The sequence below is a fragment of the Loxodonta africana genome, chromosome X (assembly GCF_030014295.1).
Source record: "Loxodonta africana isolate mLoxAfr1 chromosome X, mLoxAfr1.hap2, whole genome shotgun sequence".
In the NCBI taxonomy this organism is placed as follows: Eukaryota; Metazoa; Chordata; class Mammalia; order Proboscidea; family Elephantidae; genus Loxodonta; species Loxodonta africana.
This window is the reverse complement of record NC_087369.1, coordinates 161414888-161430338: the sequence shown is the minus strand read 5'-3', so window position 1 is coordinate 161430338 and position 15451 is coordinate 161414888. Positions and strand designations below refer to the sequence as shown.

Sequence of the window (15451 nt, the reverse complement as noted above, 5' to 3'; positions counted from 1 at the left end):
CAAATCGGTTTGTGATCTCTTAGTTTCCAAAAACACTATCAGCTTTTCACTAGACAGATTGCTAGCAGTCCACAAATGCGTGTGGAGCACCTGCTTTGAGCAAGGCAGCATCAGCAGAAAGCTAGTGACATATTCATAACACACTCAAAGATATCAGTCCTCTTTCTCCTGCATTGCTTTGTCAAAGATAGGATGAGCTCCTGTCTTGCAATCTGTGCAATTACTTCCCTTTACCTCACGTAACAGGAGGGCACAGCTTTTCATATGATGAGTATCAAATGAAGTGCCACCAGTGGCGTGTGGTAGGAACACGTGTTTTGAACTGTACAACGTGTCCCAGCCCCTCTTTGGTAACACCCTGATTTTCAGGGGGAGACCCATTGTAAGTTCACCAAGGAGTATTTAATTCTTCATCAATATTTCTCATCCATGTTCCTCCACCTACTGTAGCAAACTCTATATGCACAGGGATAAGAGATTCCAGAAAAACTATTCTTACCCATTGGATGACTCCTTTGCATTCTCGTTCACAGAAATGGTAGCAGACCGATTTCTCGTTCTCAGCAAACTTACACCCCAAGGCACAGAGCACCAACATTGGTCTGTGACTCCTGAGAGAAAGGTGCACAGGCTGTTTTCAAAAGACGTGTGTGACAAGCACTACGTTTTAAAAATGTACTGTTTTATTTTTATTCACAGTGTGGGAGGGAGTAGACAGCTGGTAGGGGGAGGACGCCCCCTGGTTTTCTCCAGTAAGTGGTGTGTGACTGTGAGGAGAGCCTGGGTGTAAGTTTCACACAGTTAAACCCTCAAATGGAGAAATGAAGACCTCTCTGGCACCCACCGGCTGCCCACTGGCAGCTATTTTGCAAATAAAGATCAACTTCTCCCATGTTCATCATTTTCATTCCTGTAGCCTTTTCTCCTGGAAACGAAAAGCTAGTACTCCTCTCAGTCCGGTCGTGGAAAATGTAGGCTCTTTAAGAAATACTACTCTGGGAACATGACTACGAAAGGACATCTTTTTCAAGGCCTGGATTTATTTCTGGGTTGCTACATTTGGACTAGTGTCTCTTCTAAGATTCTGGGAATCTCCCCCCCAAGAAGCAGCTTAACTATATCTGTACCTTTCAGAAGTTAAGTAGGGGAGCAGTTTAAAATCTCAGTTTGTTGAAGGATGAAGCTATTTCATGGACAGACCAACCAATTCCTAGAACTGGATCTCTCCAGGAGCTTTGAGATCCCCCACCTCCAGTACAGTACAAACCATAGAATTGTGACCAAGTCCTCCATTGTCTCCAGGGTTTTTGACAATACGTAGTTATAGCTCCACTGATGTGACTGCAACCAAGAATCAAGTACAACCAACATGGAGAATGAGGCCCTGTCTGTGTATGTGTGTGTGTGTGGGGGGTGTCCTCACCATACACTTTGGGACATTTCTGCACAAAAATATTGAAAAGCTGTGAAAATCAGAATTGTAACATTCTTTTCACATTTTTGTACCTTTCAGCTCTGTTTAACCTCATCCCTGTGGGTCTTCGAGTGGTGGCCATTCAAGGAGTTCAAACCAAGCTGTATTTGGCAATGAACAGCGAGGGATACTTGTACACCTCGGTAAGCTTTCCACTCGGTGTGTGTTTTGACCGCTCTAGTTTTCATCTGATATGAAATAAAATATGCTGTATATGTGCTATCATTGAGGATTTCTGCGATAAGGGGAAAGGGTTCTGGATGGAAATACCACATTTGAAAGGACAAATTAACTTCCCGTGAAAATGAATCATTTGAAACTAACATTTTTAGTAAAACATCAAAGACCCACTGAACATTCTTGAATACAGAGCAGTTGTAGATTGTTCCAGGAGTTTTATCTCATATCCTTATTTCAAGTAGGACACAGTGGCGGTCTGTTTCTAGGTACTCTTTTTTTTTTCTACCAAGCACAATGTAACCTCTCCTTCTATGCAAATTCCTGTTTGCCTTTTTCTTACAAGTTTAGAGTGAACGGAGGGAAAAATGGAACTTTTTTAGGCAAATTTATAAACAATGTAGACTACAGTTCAATAAGGAACATGGAGTCAAATTAAGGTTTTTTAAATAATACTTTCACATTTAAATATAGGAAGGCGCCTACATGGTATAGTACCAGGGTTAGGGTTTCCTTCTCATCATTAGATCTAGTTGCAGATTACAGGAGAGCATTTAATACAAGAATTTTTTAAACTTTTCTTTTTAATCCATATCTTTTAAGAAAAGAATGAGATGTTAACAAATGAAGAAAATTGTTTGCCAAACTTCCTACTCATAGCCTTGAAGACTATAGCAATCTTTGTCTCAAACCACACGTGAAATACCTTTCTCTGCTGTTCCTCTCCCTGTTTATTTCGGAGCCTAGCGTGTAGAAAGACTCTAGGCAGATATGGTGGAAACCATGTTCTAATGCTAATCTTCAGAGGCCGAGATGGGGAGAAGTGGGAGAAACCTAAGTCAGACCACAAAGGACCCATTCACTTGGTAAATCAGGTAGCCCATTTCATGTGGCAATGAAAGGTTACTTATCAGAACGAGCTTCAAATGCTGGTCGCTGTCAGTGTTCCCTTCAGGCCATTACAACTGTCTGGTTGTCTAATAAATGCAGGAGTTTTATTCTTTTTACTAAACAAAAGATTGGAACTTAGTGCAAATCTTATGTCATCTGTCATTTTATTGATACAGTGTTATGCAATATTATATACGAGAGGAAAAAGGATTTATTTTTCATATTTATGCATTAAGGTAAAAAAATTTAATAATGGAAGACTTTAATTAACCTCATTTAGATCAACAAACTACCTCATCAGGACCAGAAACAAAGGTAGGTTTTAAAATAAATAAATGACTGCTTTCTGAAATTATGCAGCCAAGTGAAGGAAATGTAATGCACTAGACATACTTTTGAGAAGGTCAATGCCAGGTGGTATAGGAAATAATTACTAACTGTGCAAAATTTCACTGGATTGTGATCAACGTGGTGATACTGTAGTGAGGAAGGGTGAATCTTTAAAAAAATCTTGCAGCAATACAATTAAAAAAAAACACATTTTATAAATAATGTTTAAGTAAAAACAGGAAGAAGTTAAGTTAGATAATATGCCAAGTGACCCCACTTAAGAAAATTAAGGTATTTATTATTACATTTTGGGAACTGATAGAAAAAACTTGTAGCTTGCCATCCAAATCGCCCATTGTTCCAGCAAGCTGGTGAACGTCAATGTGAGCTCATTTCCAAGAAAGATTTCCAGGGGAATTTGAACACTGTAGGTCAGTGAGTCTCGTTTTCATGACGGGCCAGTCAATAGACAGTAAATCTGGGACACTTTGTTAGCATTTCTTATTAAGGAAAAGGAAATGTGTTTTTAGTAAGGGGAAAAACCAACAAACCAAAACATGCTGCTATTGAGTTGATTCCAACTCATAGCGACCCATAGGACAGAGGAGAATCACCTCATAGGGTTTCCAGGGAGTGGCTCTGGTGGATTCGAACTGCTGACCTTTTGGTTAGCAGTCGTACCTCTTAACCACTGCAGCACCAGGGCTCCCTTAATAAGGAGAAAAGATGCCTAATAGTCATGGCGTTCATATAGGGAAAAAAATAAATACAAATTTGTCTGCCCCAGCAAAGGAATCTGAGCCTTCTCCCGCATAAAATTTCCAGTTCTTCCTGTTACTCCTTAATGGTTGTGGTTTGAAGTCCCTTCACCGTCCTCAATGGGCACTCCATTTTGATGTCATCTTATTTAAACTGTGGTACCCAGACTATATTAAGATAGCGTCTGTCCTAATGACTTCAGCTGCTTATATTGTTGAGGCCAAATAGCTCAACAAAATACCATGCTTCATCAAAAATACAAGGTACCCAAAGAGAAAGGATCACCCTCCCCTTGCATGAAACCATAGCACTTCTGTTACAAAAATACGGTGTGCTGTTTTATTAGCTGCCTCTTAGCAGTGATAAAATAGGAATGGACAATGGTCTGAGGAGGCAGCAGAAATCATCAAAAGAAATAAGGGGCTACTAATGTGGGCAACTGGAAAAAAAAACTGTTAGGCAGTTATTGCAGAAAGTCTTGGTGATTGATCACTATGGTCTGCCCTAAAGCAGTTTCAGTGAGAATAGTAAAAACCAGATGGGCTCATGAGCTATTTGGGGGCTAGAATCAACAGGATCTGGAGATGAGATTGTATTTGAAAAGAAAGTAGGACCACCATACATGATTTTACATGTTATGTACTGCACAGTGCTAAGGGGTGCCATTCACTGCATGGATGGAAGTAAAGTGTCTTCATGTAGAGACATTTAAAAAAATTGTACAGTGGTGTTCAGTGGAGTGGTAGGGACCCTGAGGTGAAGGGAGAATTTCACCTTTGGCAGTTGGGTAGATGGTGAAGTTATTGACCAAGACAGAGAATAAAGGAAAAAGAGAAGAATTAGGGAAGAAGATACCTGAGTAAAGCTTGCAATAGATTTTTTGAGAATATGGACCTAGAGATCAAGAAAGGGGTGTGAGCTAGAGATAAAATTTGGGAGTTATCACATGTAGGTGGTGGTTGATGCCAGGAGAATAGTTGAGAGAATGTGTAGCATAAGAAAAGAGTTTGCCAAATAATTTTAGGCAAAACCAGAATGGACAGGGCCAGCAGAAGAAGAACTGATTGTGGCAGATATGATGGTACTGAAAAATCTAAGTGAGGAGAGAGTTTTCAGAGCAGTTAGCAAAGTCAGATGCTTCAAAGGAAAAAAAAAACAAGAACTAAGAAATTACCTTATAAAGGTCATTGGTGGCCTTGGCAAAGAACGCTTTCCGTAGACGGGTTAGGACAGAAACCAGACTGTAGTGTCTTGAGAAGTAAATGGGAAGAGAGGCAGTAGAGGCAGTAGATCTCGAATTGCTAAGAGAAGGGGAGACATGGGTGAATAGTTAGAGGAGGACACAGGGTTGAAGAAGGCTTTGGGGTTCTTTGGTTGAGCATAAGACAGCTGAATACATTGTTAATGGAAGGAGTCACTAGAAGGGAGAGATTAAAGACATAGGAAATGGGATGCTTTATGGAGTGGGGCCCCAGAGGAGATTGGAGGGTGATGGAGATAAGAGTGTAAGTGGAAGGATTAGATTTATCCTGGAAAGAAGTGACACTACGGAAATAGAGAAAGAGATGAAGACAGTTGCACATCTGGGTAGACTAAGTCTGCAAGTGATGGATCAGGAAGTTGAGGGACTTCCTGCCAGATGACCTCTTTTTCCCTGTGAAGTATAACGTGAGGTCATCTGCTGGCAGTCAGAGGCACAGGGACAGGGTAGGTGAGGGTTTGGAACAGCTGTTTCAGGAAAGGGGAAAGGAAACAATCTAATGACCAGGGATGGACAAACTATGACTCGTGGCCCAATCTGGCCCACCACCTGTTTTTATAAATAAAGTTTTATGGGAACACAGCCATGCCCATTCATTTACTTACTGTCTATGGCTGCTTTTGCACTACAATAGCAGAGGCGAATAGTTGCAAAACAGAGCCTTCTGGCTCACGAAACCTGTATTATTTACTGTCTGCCCCTTTGCAGAAAATGTTTGCCAACTCCTAGACTCTAAGCAAACAATGGTTCTCAACCTTAGCTACCCTTTAGAATCGCCTGGGGGACCTTTAAAAAACAGTATTCCCTGTGCTGCATCCAAACCAATTATATATGAGAGGGGTCTGTGCGGCAATATTTTTTAGAACTCCCCAGTCGGTGCCAATGTGTCAACTGAGTTGAAAACCATTGATCTGGGGCTAAGAAAAAGGATTGCTGAATAGCACCGAAGACCCCCATTGAAGATGGAAACCAGGAATTTATACGCACTTTGACCTTTATCCCAAATTCCTGATGTACATCTTTTTCTGCTCTTGCAAGTGAATGGCCTTTCTATCTCTGAAGGACTATTTCTTGAGATGTGATGGAAAATGCTGATATTTGGAAACGCTTTCTTACTTTATGGCCTTTTCCTTTTATCTGTCGTCTCTTCTGCATTTCTGCTTCTACATCCCTCAATTTCTTGTGAATTCAGTTTTACCTTTTTATCATTTCTTTTTTTCCCCTTGTCCATTAAGAAAAGAAACAACACCTCCACGTTATTGCTACAGAGATAGCAATTTGATTTCCATGATTAATCTCAGGAGTCTTACACTGCACCTTCCCCTCTTTTTTCTTGTCGCCGTGGGGGACAGACTTGATGTAGGCTCAAGTGGCAGTGAGAAACCATCTGTGGCACAGAGAATCATAATTAGCCATTATTTCATAACATATTTACTTTTTTGTCCATGATATAACTGAAGTCTGTCTGGAAATGGAGGGAAATTACTATTCATTGTGCATACAGAACTTTGTTCTTACCTTGGGTTTTTCTTTACTAATAATTAGAAGTTTTATACAAGCCTTCAAGAGTTCCTCAAAACTTAATAGTATAAATATTTAATAGTACAAAACTATTTGTAATAAATATTTCAAAACTGCATGAAATAAACATTAGCTTTAGAAAATCAAGAGTCTTAAATTTGAAAACGTTATTGTCCTGGTATCTGTTTTAATAAAACCAAAACCAGTTGCTGTGTTGAGTCAATTCCGACTCATGGCAACCTCATAGAATGCTTACAAATTTAATAAAATTAAAGGGAAGGCACTGGCTTAATCATTAAAGCACTCCAGGGGAATGAGATTGACTCAATTACAAAAGGAAATGGTTTTAAAATGGACAGAAGCAGTGTCATATTCGATATAGAAGAAAATGATCATTATCAAATCAAAATATCAAACCAACAAATATAGGCAGCAGGAAACTCTAATTCTTTTTTATTACAACTTTTGTTTTTCCACGAATTATTCAGTTTGGTTGATTTAATATAAAATTAGAAAAGTATTGACTGTCAAAGCTTATGGTTTCCGTTTTGGTGCAGTATTTCATGGCTCCCGAATGAAATGTTTTGATTAGCATGTGCTGGTCAGGTTACTAGATTGTAAGGATACTTATACACATGCACAGATACATATATTTCTGAGCAGATCGCTAAAAACAGAAAATGTAGAGAATTAAATTATTTAACAGGAAGAAAAGCTGAGAAAACAAGCACATTTTATTTGTTACTGAATGACTGCTAGCTCAAGAAGCTGGATTTTATGTTTCAAAGATGCTTTCAGTTATTGTGTTGGTGCTATTGAGTTAGAAGTCATTAAAATTACTGTAGTGAAAAATATACCAAAAAAAAAAAAAAACCCAACCGTATTCATCTTTAGATTTGCCTTCAGAACACCAGTAAATCAGCATAATTTTCAGGCTCCAAATAAGTTTCCCCAGTCACAGATAGCCTTCACATGTTTAGTAGTCTTTCCAGTTAATGGAACTTTCATTCAAATGTGAAAGAAAATCTAGCTTGGCATTATTTGAATATGAAATTAGATAAATCTGGTTGTTTGTGCCTTCAAAGTCAAGTGCCCTGTCATTATACAAAAAACCAAAACCAAGCCCAGTGCCGTCGAGTTGTTTCCGACTCATAGAGACCCTATAGGACAGAATAGAACTGCCCCATAGAGTTTCCAAGGAGCGCCTGGCGGATTGGAACTCTGCTGTAGCACTTAACCACTACGCCACCAGAGTTTCTCATTATAAAAACAAAAACCCAGTGCCTTCGAGTCTGTTCCGACTCACAGTGACTCTAGTCCCTGTAAAAAAAAAAAAGAGGGAGTCAAAGCTGGCAAATTATTCAGGTTGCAGGTCTAGTTTCTTTGGTGTAAGCATAGTACTTTCTCAGAAATCAAGGCGACAATAGTGTTTGTAGCTAAATAGAGTGCAATTGGCTCTGTATTCTGGTTTTGAGGCCAACTTGAAAAAAATAATCCAAATGAGAGGTCATGGGGCACGTATTTGAAAGAGTGTTTTATGGCTTTCACTCAGAAGCAAAATTCATTTTGTAGGGAAAAGCCAGTCTCTCAGAGCTAAAGAAAAAAATAATTGGCAGGGACGACTATGAGGAATTTTAGCAAGTAAAGCCAGATGTAAGGGAGTTACTTACACACGCGCGCGGGCGCACACACACACACACACACACGTGTGTGCGTGCACACGCATATGAAAGACAAATGGAAGAAACCAGTGCATTGCTCTTTTGATCTTACAGCACTAAGTATATTAGAATTCCTTTAATAATTCTGAGTTTTAAATATATATAAAATATAAAAAAATATATATATATATATACCCTACTTTAAATATTTAATACCTTTAGAGATTGCTCTAGTGACAGACATATTTGGTTAATACTTAATTGGCTTCTGAAAGGAAACAAAAAAGGCTTTTAAACTACATTTAATGTGATTGCCCAGCTCGTCTCAGCTCTTGGTACAGACTTGGCTTTTAGTCCTTGCCTTCCAATTTGTATGATTTCAATCTATGTCGTGACGGAAAAAAAGAAACAGACTTCATCAGGACATTGTTGCCCTTCCTTCTATGAATCTTATGGTTTGAAATTGTTTGGCTGGCAAATTGTATACTTGCAAAGTAGTAACTGATTTGTTTTCCCTCCCTGCACACAACCATAGAGCAGTGTACAGCCAAAAGTATGTTTTTAATATATATTCGTTGAAAGACTGAATAGAGATGTGTCGTATAGCAAAAAATAAAGTGCAATCACAGTGTTACCACTAGGCCATACGAATATTAAAATTAAGTTATAAGTCCCAATTTCGTGGATCCTCTCAAGTGCTAATATTTCAATATTATGTAAGAGTGAATTGCTGAGAGACCACAGAAAATAAATGAAGGCAACAACTTTGCTTTTGATGGTTATGCCACTGAAAGGGAATTGTGACTTCCAAACAGGGAAACTTTGAATTCAGGCATTTCTCTGATCACGATAATAGCTGTAACGAAGGTTAATTAACTGGCAAGTCCCTGACTAATATGTTTAATATGTTTTGCCGGGCAGAATGTGTGAATAGATAACAGGTCTGTGCTAAAATTCTGATTAAGTTATTCATCAGATACTCTGATGCTAACTGCTTTCGACAGCCCTGGAAGTAGAACGACTGCCAAAGCCTCGGTTGATTTCCCGACTAGATATCGCATATAGCCAGCCGTCGCAGCATATAATACCCCCTCCCCTAAGGACCTTAGCTGTGTATAGGAATTCTGGCACAGCATCTAACAGGGACTGTCAAAATTAGGGCCGATGTCCATTTTTACCTGTGGGGGAAAAATATTATAAGCCTTTGTAAGTCAAATGTAAATGACAGCCCCAAAGTGTCACAACTCAGACAGCAGTAATACAGAGGATAAAAAATGTTAACAGAGCGAGGGTACGAATTGTCCCATAAAACTTTCGTAATTGTCAACAAGACACCAGGAAATGATGGCAATAGCTTTTAGAAATGAAATGTTGAACCGGCAAAACCTTATTGTATATAGCAAATATAATTAAAAAAAGTCTTATGCCTAACAAACCCATTGTCATAACCTGAACGTCAAATCAGCAAGACTGCAGGACCAGGCAATATTTTGCCCTGTTATACGTAAGGTTGCTATGGGTTGAAGCCAACTCAGCAGCAACCAACCACAAAACAAGAACAAAAGTCCCTCTTGGAGTATTTGGTTGTTGGTGTGATTAAAGAATTCTCAAGAATATTCTATAAAGTATTTCCTGGTTCCTGCCAAGTTATAACACAACTCAGTATAATAAAAATGTTGGCAGAAGCACCTCTTTGTAGGCTCTGTGCACTGAAGGTAGAGGTAGAACCTGGGGGAGACCTGAAGCTAAGCACTTGTATACTTGTGGCCTTTCACTCTTCTAGCCTCAGCCCAGTCACACATCTAAACTCCCAAGGAACTTGAGGCATGAAATGGTCCAGGAGCTTTGTCAAGCAATCAATCAGCAGATCTCTGTTGAGCAGCCGTGATGTACTAGTCACCCCAGTAGTTGTCCCAGTGATCCATACTTACAATGTGGGGAGCTTACACTGTACGTAAGAAGAGTTTTCTGAAATTCAGAGTTGATCTACTACAGGGATGATTGGTATAGACTGTTTCCCCAACTCTGCAGTGAGGCAATACTATTTTTAGCCCAGAACTCAGTGTAAGAAAATTCCTTATAGGGAAACTTTGAATGCCCTTGGGGATGGGGTGTGTGAGAATGCATCATTATGGACATTTACCATTCATATTAAACAGTACATATTTTGATATTTGGCCCCATAGTCTGTACCAGATCGTATTAAAACCATGTTTGTATGTTTGGGGGAGGTAAAATTGAATAATATGAAGAATGGTTTTCAATTATAACAAGAGATGATATAGGTTGAAGTGCTTTAAAAAGTATACAGATGTGTGACTCTTTAAAAAAAAAATAATTCTCCTCTTTGGGCAACACTGGTTGGATTTAGCCAACCAGAGCTTTTGGATATATCAGAGTCTACCTCACATGTTTAGACAAGGACCCAGGGAAATTTTTCTCCCCATTTTTTCTGTAATTTCATGCTGCCGCAGTGGTCGGCATGGTAAAGAGAAAAAATGTTGACCCGTAGACAGAGATGGAACTTCTTGGAGCTGTGATATGCAAGATATATTAACAGTTGGTATTTTGAGGAATAGGAGTACCTGAGTGGTGCAAATGGCTAACATGCTCGGTTGCTGACCAAGAGGTTGTAGGTTCAAACCCACCAGCCCCTCCATGGAAGAAAGATATAGCAGTTTGTTTCCATAAAGATTACAGCCTTGGAAACCCAATGTGGCAGTTCTACTCTGTCCTGTAGGGTCACTATGAGTTGCAGTCGACTCAACGACAACGGGTTTATAGAAGCATTGTAAGAGGTTTTTTTTTTTTTTTTTGGCCAGTCTAACATTTGGGAGGGGAAGCACTTGCCATTTTTGTCAGAGTCATTATGAACTGCCTTCATTTATAAATTGGCACCATAATGAGATTGGCTCATTGCTGTGGTAGGTTATCGTACCAGCTATATGCTGATATAAAAACATACTGAAAGAAGGTAGACAGTTAGTTGGTTTGTATTATTACTTTACTTTAGCTACTCATGTTTTATTGAGGGTCTTTTATTATTATTTTTTCCTGAAATGATGGTATGCATGAATGAATGGTGACAAAGTTAACCTTTTGGATGATTTGCCTATGTACATTTTACCCTTTTCCTAAGTATAACTAATCCTCAGATATAAGGCCATAATTTTCTTGGCTGGCATTGTATGTATTTTATCAAATCCAAAATTCATAACCCAAGGAATCCTGCCAATACATCAGTGTGATTTGTACAGAGAGATAAAAGTGTATGACAATCTCTCTATGTGAAATGTGTCATAAGAGTACGAGATACTACTCACTGATTTATTGAATAAATAGCCTTCACTAGTAGTTGAATCTTAACTTTTCAGTGGCCCAGCACTCCCTAACCTGATAGATCTCGAGCTTCATATGGCATTTTCAAGTCAGGGGAAATGAAAACGGGACCCACTGTGAAAAAAACTGGGAAGTATCACGAGCGAATTGCTTATTTCTGGCTCATTAGTTAATCACTTCATAAAGTGTGCATCATCTTCCCATTTTACTCTTATAAGCACAGTAATGCTTGGTTTTTCTGAATGTTGCCAACGTTTAGTTTCTTAATGAATCAATGATCATTTCATAGGTTAGAAATCAGCATATGAGTTCACCCAACTGAGTGACTACACAGAATTCTCAAATCTACGTGTTCAAGCATTAGGGAAAAATTTGAAGCCAACCAGTATCACTTTTGCATAAATGACATTTGCCCTCTTAGGATTGTAACCTTTCTTCTTAAACGTTAGCAGCAAAAAGTTAAAAAAACAATAGTGTTTTTCATGAGGAGGTTATCCAAGTCTAGCAGTAAGAAAGATAATTTGTCTTTTTTTTTATAAGATTTTGTTAAACCTCTGTTGGCTGTTATTACTGCCACCCAACCTATTCCCATCTCATCATGTACCAGTGTTCATTCACTATATTGAGGAACTTAATCTTTCCAGAAGCCACATGCAGAGCCCTTTGTACCAGAATCCATGATGCATCAAAAGTTCATGGGGACCCTTGATATCAGTGTACCCCCTACAAAGGAGGATCCCATTTTAGGGAGTTTAGTTTGTGGCATGCTGAAGAGAGTTTGCTATAAAAACGGTTTACATTTTAAAATTCTAAATTCTAAGTCTAGCCTCTCAAATGCTAAGGATAGGATTATAGAGATAGCCCAGTGTAATAATAATACTCAAGTACATTATATGAAGTATGGCGATTTGTACTTTCAAAGCCTTATTGTCTACATTGTCTTACATCACAGTGTGCACATGGCAGTGGGTGAGAAAAACAACTGTATTTGGTTTGATGTTTTATATTGCGGAATTAAATGCAAAGTCCCAACAGGTAAATTTTGTAACAAGAAGTTAACAAATAAGGATAGTAGTTTGAAATTTATAGTTTTTCCCTTGGCAATGTTTTGATAATTCATGAAAATTTTATTATGGTATAGAGTCACCAAAAAAAAAAAAAAACCTCTTTGCTATTGAGTCAAATTCCAACTTAAAGAGACCCAATAGGACAGAGTAGAACTGCCCCATAGAGTTTCCAAGGCTGTAATCTTTACGGAAGGAGACTGCCACGTTTTTCTTCCATGGAGTGGTTAGTAGGTTCGGATTGCCAACCTTTCAGGGCTCCTTGTGTACAGTCACACTGAAAGGGTATGTTGTCATTCTCAAGGCCTTGGAAGTTTCTGGTAAAGTACCTTTATTTGTTAGGCAGTGCTGGACAGGAAACATTAAGTAGCTCTTATGCAAGATATGGAGCCTTGGTGGTGTAGTTGTTAAGAGCTGTGGCTGCTAACCAAAAGGTCAGCAGTTTGAATCCACCAGCTGCTCCTTGGAAACCCTATGGGGCAGGTCTCCTCTGTCCTATAGGGTTGCTATGAGTAGGAATCTACTTGATGGCAACGGGTTTTTTTTTTTAAGCAAGATACATGAACTTTAGTTGTTTGATGAGTCTCAATCTTGTGTACATTCTAGAGTCACTGCCTCTGATATGATGTTGAGGCAGATTGATATAGCTCTCAAAGGTCTTAGAAAGTCTTGTTGCAGTTGTGATATTGCTAGTAGTCTCAAAGGAAATTATATACCTTTAGTGATCATCCCAATTAATTCTGGAAAAATGGTTCCTCTAGACAGTTTTATTGTATTTCTTTGTGGTTGCTAAAAGAAGTTTCCTTACCAACTCAACTTGAATATCTTTTTGTCATTTGAAAAACAAAATGGTAAGAATACCTAATAGTTCAATTTCCCTTCAGGGGCGACATTCTGAATTCAGATAAGATAGGGTTTCTTGCTCTGATTTTATTTTATCATTCGTTTTCTCTACACTCATTCCCTCCTGCCCTCCATTGCTCAGGGCACAGCTCACTGTGTTTGCATTTTTATCTAACAAAAAAGTCTCTCGAGTAGAGGCTGGGTTGCATGTCCATAAGGCTGTACTCCGTTAGAGCTTCGTTAAATCAATTGCAAATACAGAAAGTCGAGATAAAAGGTATCAGATAGTATCAGACTATTTCCTTGTGATCTTATAACCTCATAAAAGCCTGCATGCACATCGTAGTGCCTCCACTTGTGTTCTCGGAGTATAACGTGTATAACATTTTCACATACCTCTTATTCCCCAGCTGTTTCATGTGCGTACATCTGGTATCCACAAACCATATTGTAAGCGAATTGAGGGTAAGGATGGTGCCTTCTCCCTTTCTTTTGTATTTCCCACTACACCAGATTCCTTACTAAACACCCTGGAGATACTCTACTGATATTTAGTAGATAGACGATAGAAGAAAATTTTACTGTGTGAGGGGCCAAAGACTGAAGGAAAATGAATGATTTCTCCCTTTTACATAATAAGACATGAGTGGAACAACAATAACAGTATCGTAAGGAGCAATGTGGAGCTTCAGATTCACGTGCACACCTGTTCATATGTCTCTCTCCCCCTTTCTCATGGAGGCAAGTCTTTGTCACCATTTCAAAGCAGTGATGAATAAAATACTATTTGATTAATCCTGCCTTTTTTATGCATGAGAGACACTGGTTGAGCAACTAGTAATGTCACAATTTCACGGGCACATTGAACTAGAAACCCAGGAATGCAACTTCTAAGTCCTTTGAAGGAATGTATGAATCTGGGCAGGTCCCTTGCTTTGTCAAGTTCTCAGGTACTTCAAATATGATATGAGAGGGTTAAATTTGATTCCTGTGAGCTCTAGAATATACGTTGCATGCCATAAATACCTCAACTTTGCATCCATTGTTAAATTTTTCATAAAATCCAAGGCCGTGAGGTTGAATAGAGTACAGATCTAATGAATGCTGCCCTAGTATCAGGTGGCCAAAGGATCATCTTTGAAATAGATGGATTATAACTAGCGAACCAAATCAAAACCCAATCCCGCTGCTGTCGAGTTGATTCCAACTCATGGCAACCCTATGCGTGTCAGAGTAGAACTGTGCTCCATAGAGTTTTCTGTGGCTAAGTTTTCAGAAGTAGCTTGGCAGGCCTTTTTTCAAGGCACCTCTGGGTGGACCCGAACCTCCAACCAGTCAGTTACTAGCTAGTGCTTAACCGTTTGTGTACTCAGAGACTCCCTAAGTAGGGAAAGGAACAATTATTTTCTATTCATGGTCAAAACAACGGCCTTAGGTTTCTAATGAATCTGCCATGATAACGTTCTTTTATTTTTCTCTGCCTCTAATTATCTGGTTTGTTTATGTAAAAGTAACATTAGGATTGCACTGAGGACAGAATTGGACTGGAACAATAAAGGACAACTGTTCATGTCTCCTAATTGTCTTGCTCTTCATCTCGCTGAACTGTGGAAAATGTCACACTTCCATAGTCTATGACTCATATAATAAATAAATGTATGAACAGTTCAAAATACAGCAATTTTATGTGTGTAAAGGGAGGCGGACAGCTATTGAAAATGGTGAGGTATATAACTAAAAAAACTAGAGACGTCTAAACTGAAAACAGATCTCATTTGGATTTAGAAATAAGATTTTTGTAGTGCTCTTAGTTATTAAATCATCAAAGGAGTGCTCGCTTACCCAGTCTGTATTCTTGGTCCCCTGGTAATGGCCCAGGAAGCAAATCCAGTGGGACTTCAAGCCCAAATCTCATGACCATTGACAGCAAGAGAAAACACATGGTTGTCTTCTTCTGTCGATATCAGGTTTTTCTCTGTCCTGGTTTGTTTTGTTTCCCCCATAGTGCAGTCTTCCAAACATTTGTTATTTCTCTTTTCATGCAATTTGAATTAATGTGAGTAATTGCAGTAGTTAGAGGCTTTCCTCTCTCAGATGGTAATTATCCAATCTATAGTTTCATTCCAAACTC

The 15451-nt window shown here is 38.9% G+C and overlaps 1 protein-coding gene across 1 annotated transcript in view; it reads left to right on the top strand.

Moving 5' to 3' along the window:
• The window catches only part of FGF13 (fibroblast growth factor 13), a 65057-nt gene that overhangs the window by 6364 nt on the left and 43242 nt on the right, over nt 1–15451 (top strand). The window contains exon 3 of the mRNA XM_003420490.3: nt 1514–1617. Coding sequence (XP_003420538.1) covers nt 1514–1617 — 104 coding nt within the window. The remainder of the gene's footprint in view (nt 1–1513; nt 1618–15451) is intronic.